This window comes from Phyllopteryx taeniolatus, chromosome 6 (genome assembly GCF_024500385.1).
Source record: "Phyllopteryx taeniolatus isolate TA_2022b chromosome 6, UOR_Ptae_1.2, whole genome shotgun sequence".
Classification (NCBI taxonomy): domain Eukaryota; kingdom Metazoa; phylum Chordata; class Actinopteri; order Syngnathiformes; family Syngnathidae; genus Phyllopteryx; species Phyllopteryx taeniolatus.
In genome coordinates this window covers 13,605,282-13,627,354 of record NC_084507.1, presented here as the reverse complement: position 1 = coordinate 13,627,354, position 22,073 = coordinate 13,605,282, and the positions used below count along the sequence as shown (strand labels likewise).

General features: G+C 39.8%; 1 protein-coding gene across 4 annotated transcripts in view; it reads right to left on the bottom strand.

The window, feature by feature from the left end:
• The window catches only part of LOC133479444 (CUGBP Elav-like family member 3), a 56,995-nt gene that overhangs the window by 1,301 nt on the left and 33,621 nt on the right, over positions 1 to 22,073 (bottom strand). For 3 of the 4 annotated variants that reach the window (XM_061776460.1, XM_061776461.1, XM_061776463.1), the window contains 10 exons: positions 18,936 to 18,984; positions 17,601 to 17,729; positions 17,428 to 17,507; positions 15,826 to 15,981; positions 15,362 to 15,506; positions 13,915 to 14,064; positions 10,307 to 10,369; positions 7,790 to 7,894; positions 7,541 to 7,684; positions 6,856 to 7,019 (listed from right to left, as the gene is read on the bottom strand). In XM_061776460.1, the coding sequence (XP_061632444.1) occupies positions 6,892 to 7,019; positions 7,541 to 7,684; positions 7,790 to 7,894; positions 10,307 to 10,369; positions 13,915 to 14,064; positions 15,362 to 15,506; positions 15,826 to 15,981; positions 17,428 to 17,507; positions 17,601 to 17,729; positions 18,936 to 18,984 (1,149 nt within the window). In that variant the 3' untranslated portion in view covers positions 6,856 to 6,891. The remainder of the gene's footprint in view (positions 1 to 6,855; positions 7,020 to 7,540; positions 7,685 to 7,789; positions 7,895 to 10,306; positions 10,370 to 13,914; positions 14,065 to 15,361; positions 15,507 to 15,825; positions 15,982 to 17,427; positions 17,508 to 17,600; positions 17,730 to 18,935; positions 18,985 to 22,073) is intronic. The other variant, XM_061776462.1, reaches the window with a different exon arrangement.

The following is a 22,073-nucleotide window of genomic DNA, read 5'->3' as shown; positions in this document are numbered from 1 at the left end:
AAGTTGTACATCTAGCAAGAATGGGCAAGAAAGCTACACCTACCTACAAAGCTACAAAAATGAGTGTCCTCAGTTCCCAAACGCTTATTGAGCGTTGTTAAAAGGAAAGGTGATATAACAGTGATAAACAGGCCCCTGCCCCAGCTTTTTTGGAACATGTTTCAGGTATCAAATACAAAAGGAGTCAATATTTGCAAAACAAACAAAAAAAAACCTAAAGTTTATTACTTTGAACATTAAATATATTGTCTCTGTAGTGTATTCATCTGAATATTGCAAATCGGTGTATTCAGTTTTTATTTACATTTTAAACAATGTCTCAACTTCATTAAAACCCATCTTAAAATCCGTTTTTTTCCTTTGTTCATTGTATTTTAATTGTTGATCCAAAATTGTTTTTATTTCTTAAGTTTGATTGTTATCTGTGGACAGCACTTTGTTTTCAGCTGTGGTTGTGCCTTATAAATAGAGTTGAATTTATCGGAATTGGGGCTTGTATAAGGGCGCATCAATTATTCACATATATTCACTATTCTCGGTACCCATTTTACGCGAACGGGGTTCCAATGTATATATATTATACACAATGCATTAGTTTAAATCCAGCAATACCATAAAACGCCATGAGGTGACAGTATCGCTCCGCAGACACCTTTGTTTCGAAAGGGGGACTTTATTGTAGTTATATTTAAATAGTTTCAGAATAATAAAGTATTAACAAAATTTGTATTTAATTGAGAGTATTAGTTATATTAAAATACATTTTATGAATAATATTTTATTAATACCGCTATAATTTCCTAATTCTAGTAATATTCAGTATTGTCAGTATAGTCCCTTTGAAGATAATAATACATCATTCTTACTTATAATACATATTTTTAACAAATATATATTTGTTTCTATCATAATATTTTCAATAGAGTTACATAAATTACAAAATTATATATATATATATAATTACATTTAAATACATATTTCATGTATAAAATTTTGTGAATTCTCTAGTTAAATTGTGTTTGTATTACAATATAATAAATATGTAAATTATATATATAATTACATTTAAATATTTTTCTTTATATGCATTGTATCACTTTATTGAATTATATAGATATATGTATAATTAAATTGTGTTTATATTTCAATATTGTATAAATATTACATCCATCCATCCATCCATTTTCCGTACCGCTTATCCTCACTAGGGTCATGCTGGAGCCTATCCCAGCTATCTTTGGGCGAGAGGCGGTGTACACCCTGAACTGGTCGTCAGCCAATCGCAGGGCACATACAAACAAACAAGCTCTCTCATCCCAAAAACATGCATGGTAGGTTAACTGAAGACTCTAAAGTGCCTGTAGGCGTGAATGTGAGTGCGAATGGTCAGTTGTTTATATGTGCCCTGCGATTGGCTGGCGACCAGTTCAGGGTGTACCCCACCTCTCGCCCAGAGATTGCTGGGATAGGCTCCAGCACAGCCGCAACCCTCGTGAGGATATGTGGCACGCAAAATGAATGAATGAGTTAAATACTTTGCCATTACTGTAATGCAGATATTACGTAACACATTAGGCGAGTCCAGAAAGAAAAATTAAATGATGATACTGAATACAATGATTTGCAAATCCTTATCGCAATAGCTTTCCAACGATACCAAATGTATCATGAAGAATTGCGCGATAACAATCAATATACTGGATAGTTACAACACATAACGATAGCGTTGACAAAACTGACAAAGAGAAAATATATTTCATCGTAAAAATAAAGTAAATGGGGAATTATGGGAAAAGGTCTAAATCTAAAGTGTGACATTGTACAGTGACTTTTGATCCACTCGTGTTGATAATGAAACCATACATCATGATAGCGATATTTTGTTCCAATCCTAATCAGTACCTTCGCAAAAAATATCACCATTATATTATATCGTGTGTCCGCCCCCTAGTTGTAAACACATGGTAATTGTGTGCTTATATATATATGTGTGTGTGTGTGTGTGTGTGTGTGTGTTGCGTCGTGGCAAGCAAACACTCCGGCTTACATGCATCACTCTTCAGCATTTGCACTGTAGAAATTCTGGGCGAACGCTGGGAAGAGTTTAAGTATTGTTCTAGTGTCCCCTTTTGACACAAATGAAGGGTGTGTAATGCAAAATCATTTCTACAAATAGCGTCACACTCCTATATTGAGAATACGGGCTGCTGTGTGACAGCGCCTTTTCACACTGGCCTGACAACCGCTAGACATTTTCTCCTCATTTTTTTAACATTTGGATTGAACTCAAACACATGATGTTCTCTACGTGTTGTTTTTCTCCCAGAATTCCTATGTTAGTTGAAGGATCTTCTCCAGTATGCAAGAGGTACTTGTTTTTCCAACCATGACACCTGCAATACAGTGGAACCTCCAAAAGAGTGATGAGTACAATATCATTACCCTAATAGTATTATTTCTTGTGCTTACTTGTGCATAACAGTTTGATACAAATTCAACTTAAATAAATGTTTGAAAACAAACAGTTCTAAAAAATTAAATGGAAATGTTATGCAGTGTACTTAAAAGTTAAATAGTACTGAAATGTACCTAACAAACGTACTGTAGTGGATTAAAAAAAAAAGTTTTAAAACATTATATACAGTTCATTTAGTTACTTTTTTCGCGTGCCACTAGAAGGGAGCCGACCACACTTTGAGAATGACTGCTTACGTTTTTTCCTATGGGAAAATATGACGTGATTGTGTTCCACTTTGGAGGTTCCACTGCACCCATTACCCCCAAAGACGAGCTATATAGTGAGATAGACAGAGGACTTTACGAGTGTTTGACACATTTGGAGCACAAGTAGCAAAAAGGCACCAGAGAAGGGAAGCCATGAGAGGGATGACACAGTGTAACAAATTTAGCATTAGAACCGCAAACAGCGTACATATCATCGTCCATGCTCCATCAAAATAAAGATACCTGTTTGACACCTGAAGGGTCCATGTCTCAGACCTTAATTGCGACATTCTACTAATAAATAAAAGAAAAAATACATTTGTACTTGATATATTCATATAAAAATAACATGAAAAATAATATTTTATAACCCTAAAATAATATTATATTACAGTAATAACTGTGTTTTATACAGTTTATCTACACTATATTCAACTATGATTATGCAATACCAATAATGACATTATAATAATAACAACAATTCACGATGAATCATGGATATTTTTTATATTATTTACCATCTCATTATATAAAGATGATGTATTTTTTTTAATTATAAAAATAATTTTGATATTATTTTAATGTATCCGTATTTTATTCTACATGTGTAAAATAACAATTAGTACATTTATAATGTACAAACTATAGATCGTTGTAAAATTACAACAATTAGATCAGGGGTGTCAAACTAATTTTTGTCACGGGCCACATCGTAGTTATGGCTTCCCTCTGAGGGCCGTTATAACTGTGAACCCATATAAAGGAATTATCACCTCATATAATTACACGACAAATTGATGAATAACTACTTTTAAAATCAGAAGCCTATAAAAACATTTTCAACTAGTACATTTCTTTTCAAAGGGGGGTTGGTAACAAAAAATGCTTGCGATATCGCAACGTTATTACAATAGAACACAATTAGCAATTTTGATTTGCTTCCGCGGGCCACATAAAATGATGTGGCGGGCCAGATCTGGCCCCCGGGCCACCAGTTTGACACCTGTGAATTAGATGATGGAATATAATCTAAACATGATTGTTGTTCAATTTTATTTCACATTTTTAATTAAATTTAACTTTTTGTTCTTATTACTAATATTCAATATTATTATTAGTCATTATGATTACATATACATAATAATAATTATTATTATTATTATTGTTTTAACGGCTTCAGAAGCTTAATGTACTACTAGCGAATATAACAATAATAAAGAAAATGTAACGTAAAATATACATTTTCTTTTTGTAATTAATATCTATTAATTCATTGAAATTATTGCCAATATATTCATATTTTTGTCATTCACTGTGTCTTTATATTTAAAACAAGCATTGATATAATATACAGTATGTTATAATTGTAAAATAATAACACAGAAGAACCATTTTGTAGTCTGTTTTTTTAACGATCAAATAATAATTAAGTGTGAATTGAACTATAATGGTGCTCTACATGTCTCTACTGATGCCCTGGAGACGTGTTGAAAAGTACTGTGTTGACACAGCATATGTCAGGAATAATATCTCTTCTGACACACGTGTGTGCTCCAGCCATCTGTTCAAATAAATAATAAAGACACAACACCCACAGAAACGGATCAAAAACAAAGTGACTAAAGAATTAAAAGCGCACAATGGCTCAAATTACTGCTGTGCGTAAGCAAAAAATGTCCAATCATATTTATTGTGTGTACAGTGGTGACTTTTGACCATTATTGATCAGTATATGTGCACAGGTCAATAGAAAAATAGACCCACAATGCAGTCTCTGGTCACCCCAGCAACAAGACATGCAGGTCAGCGCATGGCTGCTTGCTGGAGGAGACGACACAAAGACTGCCAACCAATGCAGGCAATCAATCGCCACGGCAACCCAAACACAGGCTGACCAATCAACTTACAACAATGTTAGAGGAAGGGGAGGGGGTCAGGGCTTTATCGCTCGCTAGGCGACCATTTCCGTAGTGATGGGGGTCCTGGTGAATAATGATTGGACGAAAGGGATGAATTGCCATGATAGGAAAAGATCAAAACAGCAGGAAGGAAAATGAATATGATTGTACTAAATTAAAATGTATAGATTTGACTAATATCATGTGTTGATGATATATTTGCAATAAAAGTATAGCCGTTCAATATATTATCAAATACCGTACTTCTGCAAATAGCAGCTTAAACAATATTACTGACATTGTAGAATGGATGTTTTTAAAATAGCACATACAATAACAATATATATTAACTATATTTATAATTTCATATAGACCTGTGGCTAAAAAGCGAAGCATGGAGATTGTCTGTCTCTCAAATGCATAAGTGCCGTTCATTAATGGGGCAATCATTGCCAAAAGCCTCGCAAATATCTACTCCACTCCATAGCTGCCAACCTATAGAAATCCACTTCTAGAACTATTTGTCCAAATTTGTCGAGATTTCCATTTTACAAAATTTTGTCAAGAATATTACCGCAGGACAGTTTTTTCAGTATATTTTGTAATAGGATGAAAATAATTCTGCATACTGTTCAGTTGCACAACATAATCATTACTCTTTGATTGTAATCATTAATAAATTATGGCTTTAACACTTATTTTAATGTTGTTATTAAATCTACCTTGTAATGGCGGCCGCAGTTGGAGCCTGAATCAAGGTATATGTGATTTGGACGTGCCATCGTCAAACATGGATTCATTCGCCTTTACCAATTTTTCAACCTAGGTTAAAAAATAAATCAATAAATAAAAGCTAGTCTATTAAATCAGATTGATCAGATCTATGAAGTCAACTCAGCACTCTATTTTTCAAACGAACAGATAACATTGCTGATAGATCGAAAATAGTGTCCAGCAAGCAGCCTTTTTCTCTTCTTTTTTAAACAATATAGTGTTTATTTCATTGAATTCCTTCATAAAATTTTCGTCACGGAGGCCAGACACAGTGCCGTACTGGCTGGTAATGTTAGACGTTGGATTTTTTCCCCCCAAAATCCGGAACAGTCAGTGTTATGGCCACAATGAGTCAGCGTTCAGTCAGTGATTTCCGGAACAAAATATGGACGTTTGGCAGCTCTGACACTCTCTCCTTTATTTTTACCGCGTTTCTTCTCTTTGCCAGGACAATGTTTTTTCCTTGACAATTGCACCATGTTGTTTGTGGTTCAATAAAAAATGTATACAGTACACCAGATGTCGCCGCTCAACACTTTATTTCCCAATAAGAACCCTGGGGGGCGCAGTGTTAATATGTTTGCGATTGTCCAGTTTAGTCGCGTTCGGCCAGGTTGCCCGGTGTGCCAAATCATTAAGATGCTATCTCCACAGAATGTGAAATCATCTTTCACACTGTGCAGGGAACTCATTTACAATTCATTTAAAGTAATCTCAGAGATGGTTTACACACCTCGTAGGTGCTGCTGTTTTGGTTAGAAAATTGTTCAAATGGGCTCAGCGGTTAACATATATTTTCAGTATGATATTAGTGAAATGAGATGATTATTTCCTTACAGGAAAATTGAGGCATCTAATTGTAGTGGCTATAAGAGGTACGGCCACTATTTGAGGAAATACGGAATATTTTTCCTCGTATAGGGTGTCCCAAAACATTTGACATGAAATGTCTGAGTAACTCCTGTTACTATGTCCTATGTCCTGGGCAAATTATGAAATCTAATAGGTCTTATGTTGAAAAACGAAAGATTTATTTATCAAAATTCCAACAACATATTGAAACGGACATATCTTTTGGAACCAGTTTTCATCCCCCTACCTCTGCTACTCGTCGTCATAGCAACGAAAGCCGTACTTGGTATCGGCCCCGCAGTATATGGGGTGGGGTGAGCGCTGGTGCATTTGCATGAGAGAGGACGGCCCTCTCAAAACAGACCAACTTCAGTGAGACAAAAAATAGGGTCTGAAATGAATGTCTCCTTTCAAACTTAGTTCTTAAATAACTCGTTAAATGTGATAATATTTGAATGAGAATTGACTGTTATTAGACTACAAAATGATGTAATTTTTTTTGCAGGACATCCTGTATAATCACTTAGCAGTCTTAGAATTTCCTCCGTTTTCCCGTGTTGCGCTCGAGCAGTACCACCCTTTGTTTGGCATGTCATTAGCACCTCACCTTTATGTATTCATCCTCCCTCTTCTCTGCTGTCACTCAGTACGGGCGGTTCGCATCCTTGGGCCTCTTCAGCTGCACTTTCAGTCTCTTCATGCCGATCTGGAAGCCATTCATCGCCTGGATGGCAGCCTGAGCGCTGGCCGGGTTGTCGAAACTTACAAATCCTGGAGGGGGAGAGAAATTACCGCACTACTGGTCACTTTAAATTACTTGATGACTCTCTGTATCATTTGCACATTTGTCATTATATCAGCATTACCGCACTACTGGTCGCCTTACATTGCTTAATGACTCTCTGTACATATGTGTTTACATCCTAAATGTATATTTTGCTATATTGGCTTGTTTGCTGTGGTGGTAGAGTGGCTCCAACTACCGCAGACAAATTTTTTGTGTGCTGTTAACATACTCAGTCAATAAAGAGGATTCGGATTCTGGAAAAAAAGGAAAGGTTGTTTTGTTCATCCTTGAATTCACTTCTTCCTGCCTCAACCTGGAAACACTGCACGGCACTGTAGATCAAAATAATTAATGGACACCATCATCAGTCATTCTCAAGCCCCCCCACCTCTTGTTGTTTTTTTTTTAATCACTTGTCCTTTCCTGTGTCCGATACAGCTGCTGTCTGCCCTCCTGCCACTCCCTTTGTCTCGCGTGTCTGTGTGTGTGAGTGTGCGTGTCTCACCAAAACATTTGCTCTGGTTGGTGGCGCGGTCAACAAAAACCTTAGCCGAGATGACATTGCCAAAGGGCAGGAACATCTGCAGCATCTCGGAATCACTGAACTCTTGTGGCAGGTGGTAGATGAAGATGTTGCATCCCTCTGGCCCTGCCACATACACACACACATGCAGACAAACAAGACAACTTTATAGGGGCTGACTGGGGGAAAGGGGTGTGGTCCTAAACACACACACAGAGAAAATCACTTCACCTTCTCTTTGCTGCTGTTGCTGAGGCTGCTGGTGTTGCTGGGCAACCAGTGTTGGCTGCTGGGGGAACGGCTGGCCAACCAATCCGTAGGCAGCAGGATACGCTGCTATTGGGGCAGATAAACAGCAACGTTATCTGATTGGGTAGCACCAACAGGTGGCAACACGGGAATGGCCAATAGACTGTGTCTATTTGAACCCAAAATGTGTCCTGCTGAAGGTGAAAACTATAAAACGTCTGTAAAAACAATGACTGAGACCACCGGTGTCCCCACCACCCTTTCTACTCTATGACTATAAATCCTGTACACAGAGCACATTTTCAATTATGATGCATGACCTACCAACTTTAAAAAAAGAATAACAATATTCCACAGGTTTGCCTTCCTGTATTGAGCTAAACTGCTGTAATGGAAAACAGAACAATTAAACCGACAAAGAAAAAGGTTTGCATGAGCATTTTGAGTAGCAAAAATAAAATCTATAAACCAATACAGTAATCCCCGTATATTTGCAGTTCACTATTCCAAAATTCACCTCTTTGTGTTTTTTGCTGTGGAATATATCCCTACCTATTTGTGTTTTTTGTCCTCTTTCTGAAACGCCCTAAGATGACACAAGATGCCACCAAATCCATGTCTAAGTAGGAATTGGTGTCAAGGAAGATTGTTCAAGTGACACTTCTCGACTGAGAGACAAGCTTTGTACGTACGTCAGGGAGGAGATATATTTAGCCTCCCACAGTAAGTTCAGGTTTTTAGTGGAAGTTATGGAGAGTCTTTGCCGCATGTGAATTTACACATTCAATTCCGGTGCATTTTCTTTTTCTTTTTTTTTTTTTAAATCAAATCATCTGTAATCCATTTATTCGTAGGACAATGTTGTTAGTCAAATGACTTTGAAATCATATTAAAATATTCTGGGATCATAGTTTATGGTATAGTTATAGTTTAAACATTTAATCTTGACAATCTTAAACTTTTTAAGGGGTCGTCAGTTACTATTTTTCGTCATTTGCAACAGGGCTCAGTCAGTTTTTGTTTTTAAGCACATAGGTTTATAGTCACCTTCCTTCCTCACCGCTTGCCTGCCTCGCATGCAACCACTCACGCAACTCGCAAAAAAACGATTTAAATGGCTGAGTCACTTGATAATAATAATATTAATAACTTGACATTTCATTCTTAATCCATAGGGTTTAATGTGACATTGGTCCCCCCTCTGCAGTTTAAACTCTTCTGGGAAGATTTTCCACAAGATTTAAGAGTGTGTTTTTAGCAATTCATGACAATTTTTTTTTTGTGTGGTTACACACTGATGTTGGACGAAAAGGCCTGGCTCTCAGTCTCTGCTCTAATTCATCCAAAAGTGTTCTGTAGGGTTGAGGTCAGGATTGTGCAGGCCAGTTCATCCACATCAAACTCTCTCATCCATGTCTTTATAAACCTTGATTTGTGCACTGATTCATGGCCATGTTGGAAGAGGAAGGGTCCATCTCCCCGCCTCCTGCCCGATGATAGCTGGGATAGGCTCCAGCACTTCCGCGACCCTTGTGAGGATAAGCGGCTTAAAGAATGGATGGATTGATTGATTGACTGTATTGCTTTGCAATAAAACAAAGGGCAACACAGCAACTTAGTTAATTAAGATATGATTTTACTTGTTGGGCAAGTCTTTTTTTTTTCTTTTTCTTTTTTTTTTTAACCAGAAAAGAGGTTTAATTGGGTCTTAAAATTATGAGGGGGTCCGTGGAAAAATGTCCCCACTGTAAGGAGTCTCTAGCTGGACCCAAAGTTTGCTAGAAACGAGGCAATGTGATGTTTTCGTGGGGAAAATCTTTTAGTAATAGTGACTGTAATACATAGCGACCTAAGCAAAGCTAACCAGCTTTAAAGGCTTTAAACTGCACGGCAATTTGCAGTGAGTCACCCTCACGCATCCTTAATAATAGTTTCTCGCTAGCCTCCTTCTCATCTGCCATCCACCAGACAGACGGAAAAAGAAAAGAAACAGGAAGAAAAGGAAAGGAAGAAGAAAAGATATGAAGAAGACAGTAGCCATGACAGTGCTAACTGCTGTGTGCTAACTAAAAAAAAAAAAGAAAAGAAAAATCAAGCAAAGTCAACGGAATTACAAGCGTTCCTCTTGGAAATACAACACATACCCACCTCCATATAAAGTCTGCCGTGCTTAAATCCAGTGTGGTATTTCGTAGCTGTCCCTGAGGTTGGGTAGTGTGCAGCTAGTCACCCACACTGCTGTTTTCACTACCCATTGAATATGTTATGTACTTTGGTAATCAATTGTTTTTTCATGAATTTATCTGTTATGGAGGATTTTAGAGAAGTTTGAAGTGCTCATTCTACGTTTATTAGAAAATTCTACAAAGACGGCGGCCGCTTTTCACATTGCTATTACAAGGCATTTCTTGTCATCATACATTTACTAGCATAAAGATCAGAAAAATTACAAGCATTTGGGTATGGGCCCAGACTGGAGGACCTCTGCCATACACCCACCTGTGTAATGCTGCATGCCGGCATAGGCCTGCTGTAGTGGGTCCAAGGTTGCTGGAGTCTGAGCTGCAAAATTAGGGGGGAAAGGAGTTGATATAAAAAAGGAGAGGGTCTATTAACTCTAACTGATTTATATTTGAGTTCCTTTTAGTTGTTGTTTGAAATGCAACAATATTAAGCAGTGGTTTTCTAAGTGTGAGTTGTGGAAGAGGACTTCAGAGAAGGTGTGGCAGCTTGATAAAATAACCAAAAAAAACATCACATATTGTTTCAGGAAGTATCAGTTTTTAGTTCCTTCTGACAAGAGGGGAGACAGAGTCAGGGGCGCGCTAAAAGGTTTAAGAAATAGGCTCAAGAAAATCAGTTTGTTAACGAGGGCAGAAAGCATTTAAGGTAATGCATATGCAGCATGATACGGTGCCCGGAGATGAATTATTTTGGTGTCACAACCACTTGAAAAAATATTCTGATTTGAAATTTCACAAAAGTGAGGGCCAATATGAGAAGGATTTAAATATGATGTTGGGAGGTGTAATACAAACAAAAGCTGAGCAGTGATTAATTATTTATAGTCAGGGGTGCACGTAACAGGTCTGCTTTTTAAATGAGCACCAGAGGTTGTTGTTTGGCATTTCATGACCCACAGACCTCACGAGATGAACTTGTGTCCGTTTGTAGACATAGGGCCTATTTGTTATTTAAAAAGAAAAAGCTTGGCAGTGTACCTAAATGCGCACTGATACAATCATATCTGGTGTACTTTCAATATTTTTAGTGTGCATGCACCACTTCTGCGCACTTGTGGATATAGTGTCTCCACTTTTTGAAATGTTAAAAACAAGGACTTTAAATTTCACAAAATCGAATGCTGATGTCAAAAGCGTTTACATATAATGTCGAGACTAATAAAATAATAATAATAATAATAATAATAATACAAATTGAACGGTGCACAACTGGTTAGCACATCTGCCTCACAGTTCTGAGGACCGGAGTTCAAATTCGGCCTTGCCTGTATGGAGTTTGCATGTTCTCCCAGTGTCTGCGTGGGTTTTCTCCGGGTACTCCGGTTTCCTCCCACATACCAAAAACATGCATGGTAGGTTAATTGAAGAGTCTAAATTGCCCGCAGGTGTGACTGTGAGTGTGAATGGTTGTTTGTTTATATGTGCCTTGCGATTGCTGACTACCAGTTTAGGGTGCACCCCGCCTCTCGCCCAGAGTCAGCTGGGATAGGCTCCAGCACCCCCGCGACCCAAGTTAGGATAAGCGGTACGGAAAATGGATGGATGGATAATAATACAAATAACAGAAATATGCACTTTTGGTGTCAAATCCACAGTGAAATGTTAAAAAAATAAGGCGAGGAATAATACTGGTTTATGGTACATGGAATTTTTAGATGCCAATTTAAACAAATGAAATATGGTGAGCAGAAATTAATTTTGTTGTTGTCCGAAACACTTTCATTTAAAAAAATGTTTTTTTTTTTTCACATGGATGAGGACTGATAAAATCATTTACATACAATGCTGAGACAGAAGAAAAGAAAAAAAACAGAACTGCATGGAGGACAATTCTTTTGCTGTCGGAACCACTGTGAAATTTTTGAAATTTCGCTTGGGTAAGTAATGATGTCAAAGAAGTGGTAAACAAAACAGAAATATACAATTCCAATGAAGTTGGGAGGTTGTGTTAAACATAAATAAAAACAGAATTCAATGATTTGCAAATGATGTTCGACCAATATTTAATATAATACACTACAAAGACAAGATATGTAATGTTCAAATTGATCAACTTTATTGTTTTTAGCAAATAATCATTAACTTAGAATTTTATGGCTGTAACACGTTCCAAAAAAACTGGGACAGGGTCATGTTTACCACTGTGTTACATCACCTTTTCTTTTAACAACATTCAAAAAACATTTGGGAAACTGAGGACACTAATTGTTGTAGCTTTGTAGGTGGAATTCTTTCCCATTCTTGCTTGATGTACAGCTTCAGCTGTTCAACAGTCCGGGGTCTCCGTTGTCGTATTTTACGCTTCATAATGCGCCACACATTTTCAATGGGAGACAGGTCTGGACTGGAGGCAGGCCAGTCTAGTACCCGCACTCTTTAACTACGAAGCCATGCTGTTGTAACACGTGCAGAATGTGGTTTGGCATTGTCTTGCTGAAATAAGCAGGGGCGTCCATGAAAAAGACATTTCTTGGATGGCAGCATATGTTTCTCCAAAACTTCTATGTACCTTTCAGCATTAATGGTGCCTTCAAAGATGTGTAAATTACCCATGCCATTGGCACTAACACAGCCCCATACCATCACAGATGCTGGCTTTTGAACTTTGCGTCCATAACAGTCCCGATGGTTCTTTTCCTCTTTGGCCCAGAGGACACGATATCCACAATTTCAATAAACCATTTGAAATGTGGAGTTGTCGGACCACAGAAGACCTTTCCACTTTGCATCAGTCCATCTTAGATGAGCTCGGGCCCAGAGAAGCCGGCGGCGTTTCTGGGTGTTGTTGATAAATGGCGTTTGCTTTGCGTAGTAGAGTTTCAAGTTGCACTTAAGGATGTAGCGCCGAACTGTATTTACTGACATGGGTTTTCTGAAGTGTTCCTGAGCCCATGTGGTGATATCCTTTACACATTAATGTCGTTTTTTGATGTAATGCCGCCTGAGGGATCGAAGGTCATGGGCATTCAATGTTGGTTTTCGGCCTTGCCGCTTACAAGCAGTGATTTCTCCAGATTCTCTGAATCTTTTGATTGTATTATGGACCGTAGATGATGATATCCCTAAATTCCTTGCAATTGTACGTTGAAGAACATTGTCCTTAAACTGTTCGACTATTCTCTCACGCACTTGTTCACAAAGAGGTGAACCTCGCCCCATCTTTGCTTGTGAATGACTGAGCAATTCAGGGAAGCTCCTTTTATACCCAGTCTTGGCACCCACCTGTTCCCAATTAGCCTGTTTACCTGTGGGATGTTCCAAACAGGTGTTTGATGAGCATTCCTCAACTTTCTCCATCTTTTTTGCCACCTGTCCCAGCTTTTTTGGAACGTGTTGCAGCCGTAAAAAAAATTAAGTTAATTATTATTTGCTAAAAACAACCAAGTTTATCAGTTTGAACATTAAATATCTTGTCTTTGTAGTGTATTCAATTAAATATAGGTCGAACATTATTTCCAAATCATCGTACTCTGTTTTTATTTATGTTTAACACAACATCATTGAAATTGAGGTTGTACATACACTGCCTGTGGCTGTGAAATTTTTGGGCGTAAGATATCTTTCATCCAATTCTCTGACTTGCAATTTCACAAAGGTGAAGGCTGATATTAAAAGCATGTACATATAATGTAGAGAAGGTAATTTGAAAATCAGTGATGAATGAGTTGGTATCAGGACTCAGAGCCACTGTCATATGTTCAAAATTAGTTTCTTTAATTAAAAATAAAACTACCTCACATGAAATTTCAGATTATAATTTCTTAATTGTTGTTAATGTAGTTTCACATTATCTAAGGGAACACTCCCTGTCCCACACTTAGAAAACCACTGAAAACCCTTCTTTTGTAAGTTGCATTCAAATACCTTGATATGTGTGGACGCCATTGGTGTATAATGTTTCAGTTCCTTGTTGCCCATTGGTTGGTTGAGGCACGCTGCCGTAACCGTTCACTCCTATTGGCGGAGGGAGCGCTGGCACGGGGGTAGCTGCGATAGTCGGTGGAGTGTTTGTCCCTGCAGGCATGAATCACGCAGACTAGTTTAGTTTCTCGCCAACAGATCTCAGAGATTGTCGACATCGTTTATACAGAGCGACTTCCAAAGTCTATTTGGAGTTTAACTGGAAAATTCAGGAAAGATTTGTTTAGAAATCCAAACAAGGTTCACTGAGCAGCGAAAGGAATAACAGAAGCAATGACCCACATGTACAACCTATATTCTCGTATTTTTTCCCATGACATTGTATTAATCTATTCCCGACAATCATAGCACTTGTCTTGGATGCAGAGCTTCCAGTATGTGTATGTTTTGCTTGTTTTTTTCCAGTGAGATTTCAGTCTCTATGATCTGCAATGTCTATTTAATCTGCCCCAGGCATTGAGAATCCGTAATGCTGGCCCATGTAACTTAAACTACATTAGCAATCGGACTTGGGTTTCTTTAACCAATCAGATTTCAAATTTGTCTCAGATGTAAAGTCAGCATTTTTCCCGTCCTCTGATTAGTCGGCCTGAGGAAGGGCATTCCAAAACATGTCTGTAGCGATGGGCACACATGAATACATTCAACAATCAGCATATATGGTGAGTATGATGTATTTTATTTAAATTTGTGATGTTTTTTGACGTTATTCGATAAATAGTGATTCTGAAGTCCTTCTAATGATATATGTACCTCAGTTGCGTGTCGTTATATTGCTTTTTTTGTGTAGTATTAATGGTTTCTATAATTGCGATGTAGTCGCAGTTGTATTAAGAAGTGAATTAAGTCGGGTAGGTCCCCACTGAAGGGCCAGCTACAAAATTCATTTTAATTGAATCATTTATGTAGTTGTTTCTATTTTCAAATATTTAAGCACAGTGTTAATGTTGAAACTGCCTACGTTACAGTGATTTACAATAATATTAAATATACCTTTTAGGAATAAAACCACTGCCTTGTTTTTGATGAACACTGGCCTACTAGGGTACTGTATTTGAATGTTGGTCATGTTGGTGATATTTGGATGTATCTTTTTTAGGTTTTACTTGGTGTAAAAAGAACCTCTGGCCTATGGATTTAATAAATATTTTATGATGGCAACAATTTGTAACAAATTAATTCATTTCGTTCATTGCTTCCAATGGGGAAATTGTTTTGAAAGTGTCACAGGACGCATTGTGTTCAACTTTATTCTGTCCTTGCTTTTACATCCAAATGTGCTTAATTCATGCAGTTTTCTTGTTATATAGACAAAACTGCTGATAAAATGCCTCATATGGAGTACAATTCATGTGAAAACGTGTGAAATACTGAGTTTGTGTTGTCCTACCTGAGGACGGCGTAATGGGCGTAATGGGCGTGGCGATGATTCCGTTGGCATTGAGCGCCGCCATCTGCTGCATCTGTACGGCGGCAACTGTCGCCACGGGGGACAAGTACGCCGACTGGGCGACCAGGGCCTGCTGTTGGACAAGCTGTAGCAGGGGGAAGGAAATGGGGTGAGGAAGAGCATGTAGAAAACAAAGAAACAGTTAAATGCTTATGGGAAGAGCGAGAGAGGCAGGGGAAAATAAGAGCAAGGGACAGGGAGAGCGAGTGATAGAGAAGCAGATGAATAGAGATCTAATTATGAGACCATTATGCCCGCAGTCAGTGGGTTAATGGTCGTGTATTGCAGGCAAGCTAAATGCCAGATGACGTATGTCCTGTTGTCTGGGTAATAACGTTAGCCCCAATTAGACCGCTGATAGCCTCTTGAAACTTATTACATCCTTTCAAGAGTACAGCACTTGCCTGAGCGTTGACCGCCTGTGTGTAGGCGTTGTAGGCGGGGAAGTTGAGGGTCATGGGGCTAAAGATGCCCAGCTGGGAGGCCACTTGCTGCATTCTCCTGAGCCCCCGCTCCTTCTCTGTGTCGGCGAACTTCACCACCAGACTGGACGACGCACCCTAACACAAGACCAAGTCACAATCAATGTCATATTTCCTTTATGCGATAATGGGATTATGCTCCCTGCTTGCCAATCATTTTATATTATACAGCAGCACCTTGAGATAAGAGTTTAATGCATTCCACGACCATGCTCGCAGCTAAAGACTCCTATCTCAATTGTCCCATTGAAAAAAATTGAAATGCCATTATCCGTTCCAGCAACCCAAAACATGTGATGTGGTTTTAATAAGGAAAATAGCACCCTATAATATCTTACTTTAAAAAAAAACCATATAGTTAAGACATTACTGAAATTGAATGTAAAGAATCAAAGCTTTTGGTACATTCTTGCTTCAATTCAATGGATATTGTGCTGTGCCTTCCGGTGTGTGTGCCTTGGCCACCTGGGGGCAGTATAATACATCCATCCATCCATCCATCCATCAATCCATTTTCAACACTGCTTATCCTGGTTAGGGTCACAGGGCGCTGGAGCCTATCCCAGCTGACTTCAGGCAAAAGGCGGACTACACCCTGAACTGGTCGCCAGTCAGTCACAGGGCACATATAGACACGGACAACCATTCGCACTCACATTCACACCGTCTCTAAGTGGGAACTGATCCCACGCTGCCCACACCAAAGTCAGGGGAGTGCACCACTCCACCATCAGTGACCCGAGTATAATAAAGACATCCGGATGTAGAGTACATGGAGACGGCGGAGATGCCAGAACTTCAGCAGTAATTTTAGTCCTCTCCACCATATGTTTTCAACACGCTGGCTGTCAAGTCAGACATTTTTCTCCTTCTTTTCCCCTCCTGGCGCTTCCGCTTTTATCACTGTGACATGTGCGCACTCACAACCGACAACGAGACGCTCTAAAGCAGCCACATCAGCGCGGAGCCCCAGTCGACATGCTGGCCATCAAGTTGGACTCTCCATTTTTTTCTAATGGGATAAGGGAAGCATCTATTTGAAGAAGGCATTTTATTGTCTTAAGTAGAGACTAATTTGGGTATACGGCATCCACATAGCATAAGATCATCGTCAATACTCTTTGTGGCACAAGTTAATACTTTAATTAATCTCAGAGACTGTTTATGTGTTATGCTTTGGTGTTTTGGTTAGCAAGAGAGTTCAAATGGGCTCAGCAGTGTGTGACTGATAATGTCTATGAACTGAGATAATTACAGTGACTTCCTGTTTTTTCCTGATGGGAAATGGGAGGCATCTATTTGAGGAAGGTGTTTATTTGTCTTAAGTTGTCTATTAGAGGGACAGCCCCCTGTTTGAGGAAATACATTATATGAGCTAATAGGACTACTTGTCTTGCTAATCTTTTCATTTATTGTATGGATTTCTCTCACACAAGCCCAACTCGGCATATAATATACAAAGTCTTGCATTATTCCGCCATAGCCTCAAGCCTTTCTAATCATTTTTAACCACCTTAAACTCACAGGCATTGTGCGACTCCCGTGCAGGCTATTGATTGCAGCCTGGGCTTCAGCGTGTCCCTGGAATTTTACAAATGCACACCCTAAAGGAACAAAAAAACATTCAGTAACACAACAAGGGCTACATTAAAATCAGTGTCTACTGCCTGAAATTCGTGAGTGCGCATATTCTGTACCTTTGCTGGTCCCGTCAGGTCCTCTCAACACAGTGCACTCGTCTATGCTGCCAAAGGGCTCGAAAAGCCTTCGAACATCCTCGTCACTCTGTTGCTTTCCCAGCATGCCCACAAACAACTTCCTGTCCTCTAAGGAACAGATCAAGCAAGGGGTGAAATATTAGGAGCGATATTCCCCAAAGTCTGGTATTGAAAATCATATTCTTCCCAGTTAAAGGTACTCAATAGGTGGACTTTGTTCCAATTCTAGAACCAGATATGGTTCTATCTGGCCCAAATCTAAATATTAGAAAAAAACAATAGAACATTATATACATTTTTGGGGGGATTTACACTACTTTTAGTACTAGTAAAGAAATGCATAAGCGACTCCTACATGAGACACCACAAGCCTATGAAATCATTAAATCCAATATGTTTCAAAACAACTATATTTATTGTTATTTTTTACACTGAAATGGAAAGACTAATAAGACTTTTCTTACAATTGTGACAATAAAGTTGTGCTTTTTCCTTCGATATTTTCTTGTTTTAAAGTCTGACTTCATCTTTATATTTCACCGCTTGCCTGCCTCACATGCACACACATGCTTCACTCAAAAAGCTGCCAGTGTTTATTACAATAATATAGAAAATATTGCCACCAAAAAATTCTATCCATTGATAAAAACACCGTCCCCCACGTAACGTAAGATGCCCACCTGATTAATACTGTGCAGGGAACATGCGTTAAGACGTCACATTCACTGCCATTGATGGCTATAGTTTACTTAAAGTGATGAGTAAAAGCAAGTAGACGTCCAAATAAAGACAGATAGAAAAGTAGAAACAAATTAAAAACTATTTCATAAATAAGGCAAAGTAAAAACTATTTTATAAATAAAATACCGAAACAACACTTATAAAAACACAACACACACTTAAAACAGGGCAACACTTATAAACCAATTGATTGAGTTGTGTGAGGATGGAGGAGTTAAAATGGATGCAATTGGTCTGTGTGCGTGTATATCTTGCATGTTATGACAGATTTGCGCGAGAATAATAATGCATGCTGTATATTATGACGTTTCCGACTTTGTCTTAACCAATTCCAGTACACCATTCTCGTGCATTTTTGCTGTAGGAAGCTAATTCTGTTGTCCACCAGGGAGCAGTATTCACTACAGTGGAACAAGGAGGGGCTGTGTGGAGGCTGCCAAGCCCCTCTGACGACTACTCTCCATCTCTGTCCGAACCATTTTGACTCTTAGTCACGCTGCATAAATGTGTGCGTGTGTGTGTGTGTGTGTGTGTGTGTGTGTGTGTGTGTGTGTGTGTGAGTGTGTGTGTCACCTCCTCTGCCCTCACTGTCTGCTGGTTTCACCTGGATGGGCCGATTCATCTGCGGGGAAAAAACAAGAAGGAACGTTAATGCAAGTGGTACTGTATTTGACAAGGACACTCTAATTTGTGTACTTTAATGTTCATTACTAGTGGGAAGCCATCAGAAAACAACAACACAGTGTCATATGTCTGCTTATAGCAGTACTTTTCGACGTTGATTATAGAAAGTCCAGTGAGTTCATGGTAGGTGCGCACGATATACTGGTACTTCTGTGCAAAATTGGGTGATATCGAACATTTCTTCCCAAAAAGTGGCTAGGTGTGCTTACTTCAAGCATTTTATTCATAAATATATACTATATTTGTATGCAGAAAGAACGAAAGCCAGGCGAGTGGGCTGCCAGAGACTGTAGCGTACTTTATTCAGCCTCCGGGGCCCCACACAACAATAGTACAGAAAGCATAAAGGGACATCACCTGAAACAGCTATTAAAAACGAAAGTGTAGTCTATTTTGAATTACTGCGTTCCATGTTTTGTCATCAGAATTTTGGTATCGTGACAACACAAATTCTAAAAATAAAAAAATAATAGGAAAAAGACAATTAATAGTAAATTGAATATTATTTCTGTGTATGTATGTTCTTTTGGTTTTGACATTTACAGTTGGCATTTATCACTCATAAATTTTGACCAAGGATGTTTCACACACAACCTTTCTTTTTCTCTGTCACACACACACACACGCACGCACGCACGCGCGCGCACACATGCACAATCAGAGCTGAGTACCGCGGGGGATTTAGAAGTGACGAGATTAAGAATGAAGGCCAACTGATCTGGATTACAGGGCAACTACGGATTAGATAAGGGACAAGAGTCGTTGAGATAGAGAGAAGACAAGAAGGGCAGGAGGGGTGGAGAATGATGTGACATGTGCGAGAAGCTAATGGCCACAGTCGTCCAAAATAAAAATAAAATAAAAAATAAAAAGATAAAGAAGAAGGGAGAGGCCTGGGGGACCCCGGCTGACTTTGGAGCGACATAAAGGGCAGATGGAAGGCCAAGAGGAACACAGGCAGTCAATGGGACCGCTGGAGAGGAAAGGAGAGCAGGAGGGGGGGGGGGGGGGGTGAACAGGCATAGCACGGAGAGATAGAGTGTGGGAGGATGAAAGCAAAGCTGGCGCTTGAGAGGATGATTCAAAAAGAGAGGGAGAGAGAGAGAGACAGGACGGGAGGAAGCAAGCGTGATTCAGTCGTGACTCGCTCTGTCTAAAAAATGTCACGACTACTGAGATCCATCGCCCTGGATTTATTATGCATGCATGCACACACATGTTCTGCATAGCCCTTCAGCACACACACATTCACACAGCCAGAGCAAGAACAAGTGCGCACACACACACACACACACACACATACACGCACGCTCACAGTGCTTAGTCATAGCACTGAGGCAATGAGACAGAGTGTTAATGCCACAGGGATGTTGGGGTGGGGAAAGCGAAGGGCTGCGGGAATGATGGCGATGAAAGAAAAGTCAAGAAATGAAAGAAAATCCCTGGGAGAGAAGGAGGAAGTTCCAGAAAGAGAAGAAGGTAAAAGAGATTTGGGGAAAAGAAGGACAATATTGATTCCAAGCAGAGTAGAAAGAACAACAACAGCATGTGGCTGACACACCCATTTTCTAATTCAAGCTACGAGGAGACTGTCAGATGACACAAAACCAAAGAACATTAAAGCCTCCTTACTGGGGGTGTTGCCCCAAAATCCATATTGCAATATGGCATCGTTTACCCCTAGCAATACTACACCAGCATTAGATATGATTATATAGATATTTCATATGTTGTCAATGTCCGCTTTAGACTTACATCACTTTGCCAATCAACATTAATGACCCAAGTACTGATAACCTTGGATAACTATCACATTGTTTTGAACAGATGGCTGACCATAAAGTTACATTTTTACTGAGCTGAGACAGATTAAAGCGCTGTTCAGCTAATAGCCAATCCTCATTACTTTGTTTTACTAAATATTTTTCATAAATGTCATGATGTATCGTATATTTTTAACTCTGGTGGTGTAGTCATGTAGACAGCGCCGGTTCGATTCAGGCCATAGCCCCAATACCGGCCATGGCCGGGATGAAAAACTGGGTGAGATGCATCAGGAGGGGCATCTTGTGTAAAAGCGGTGTCAAACAAATAATGCAAGTGACTCGTGGTAACCCCTGAAGGGACTTAGGACTGCGTAAGGAAAAGGGTCTAGCTTTTGGGCACAATATCCTAACATAAAGTTTTAGATTTCTTATGTTCAGACAAGTAATTTTTGGGGTAAAGAGAAGTTCTCCCCCTCCTTGAGCCGTCACCTTATCGTGGTGGAGCGGTTTGTGTGTCCCAATGATCCTAGGAGCTAAGTTGTCTGGGGCTTTATGCCCCTGGCAGGGTCACCCATGACAAACAGGTCCTAGGTGAGGGACCAGACAAAGCACGGCTCAAAGACCCCTTATCATGACAAATGATGGACTTGGTTTTCCCTTGCCCGGACGCGGGTCACCGGGGCCCCCCTCTGGAGCCAGGCCTGGAGGTGGGGCTCGAAGGCGAGCGCCTGGTGGCCGGGCCTGCACCTATGGGGCCTGGCCGGGTACAGCCCGAAAGGTAATGTGGGTCCCCCTTCCCATGGGCTCACCACCTGTGGGAGGGGCCATAGGGGTCGGGTGCAGTGTGAGCTGGGCGCCTGTACGTTGGGGTTCACCCCGGTGGACGAGAGGGTAGCCTCGCTGGGTGGGGGGACGGGTCCTGACTGTTGTTTGTGCCTATGCATCAAACAGCAGTTCAGAGTATCCACCCTTTTTGGAGTCCTTGGAGGGGGTGCTGGAGAGCACTCCCGCTGGGGACTCCATCGTTCTGCTGGGGGACTTCAATGCTCACGTGGGCAATGACAGTGAGACCTGGAAGGGCGTGATTGGGAGGAACGGCCCCCCGATCAGAATCCAAGCGGTGTTCTGTTATTGGACTTCTGTGCTCATCACGGATTGTTCATAACGAACACCATGTTCAAGCATAAGGGTGTCCACACGTGCACTTGGCACCAGGACACCCTAGGTCGCAGTTCGATGATCCTCTTTGTGGTCGTGTCAT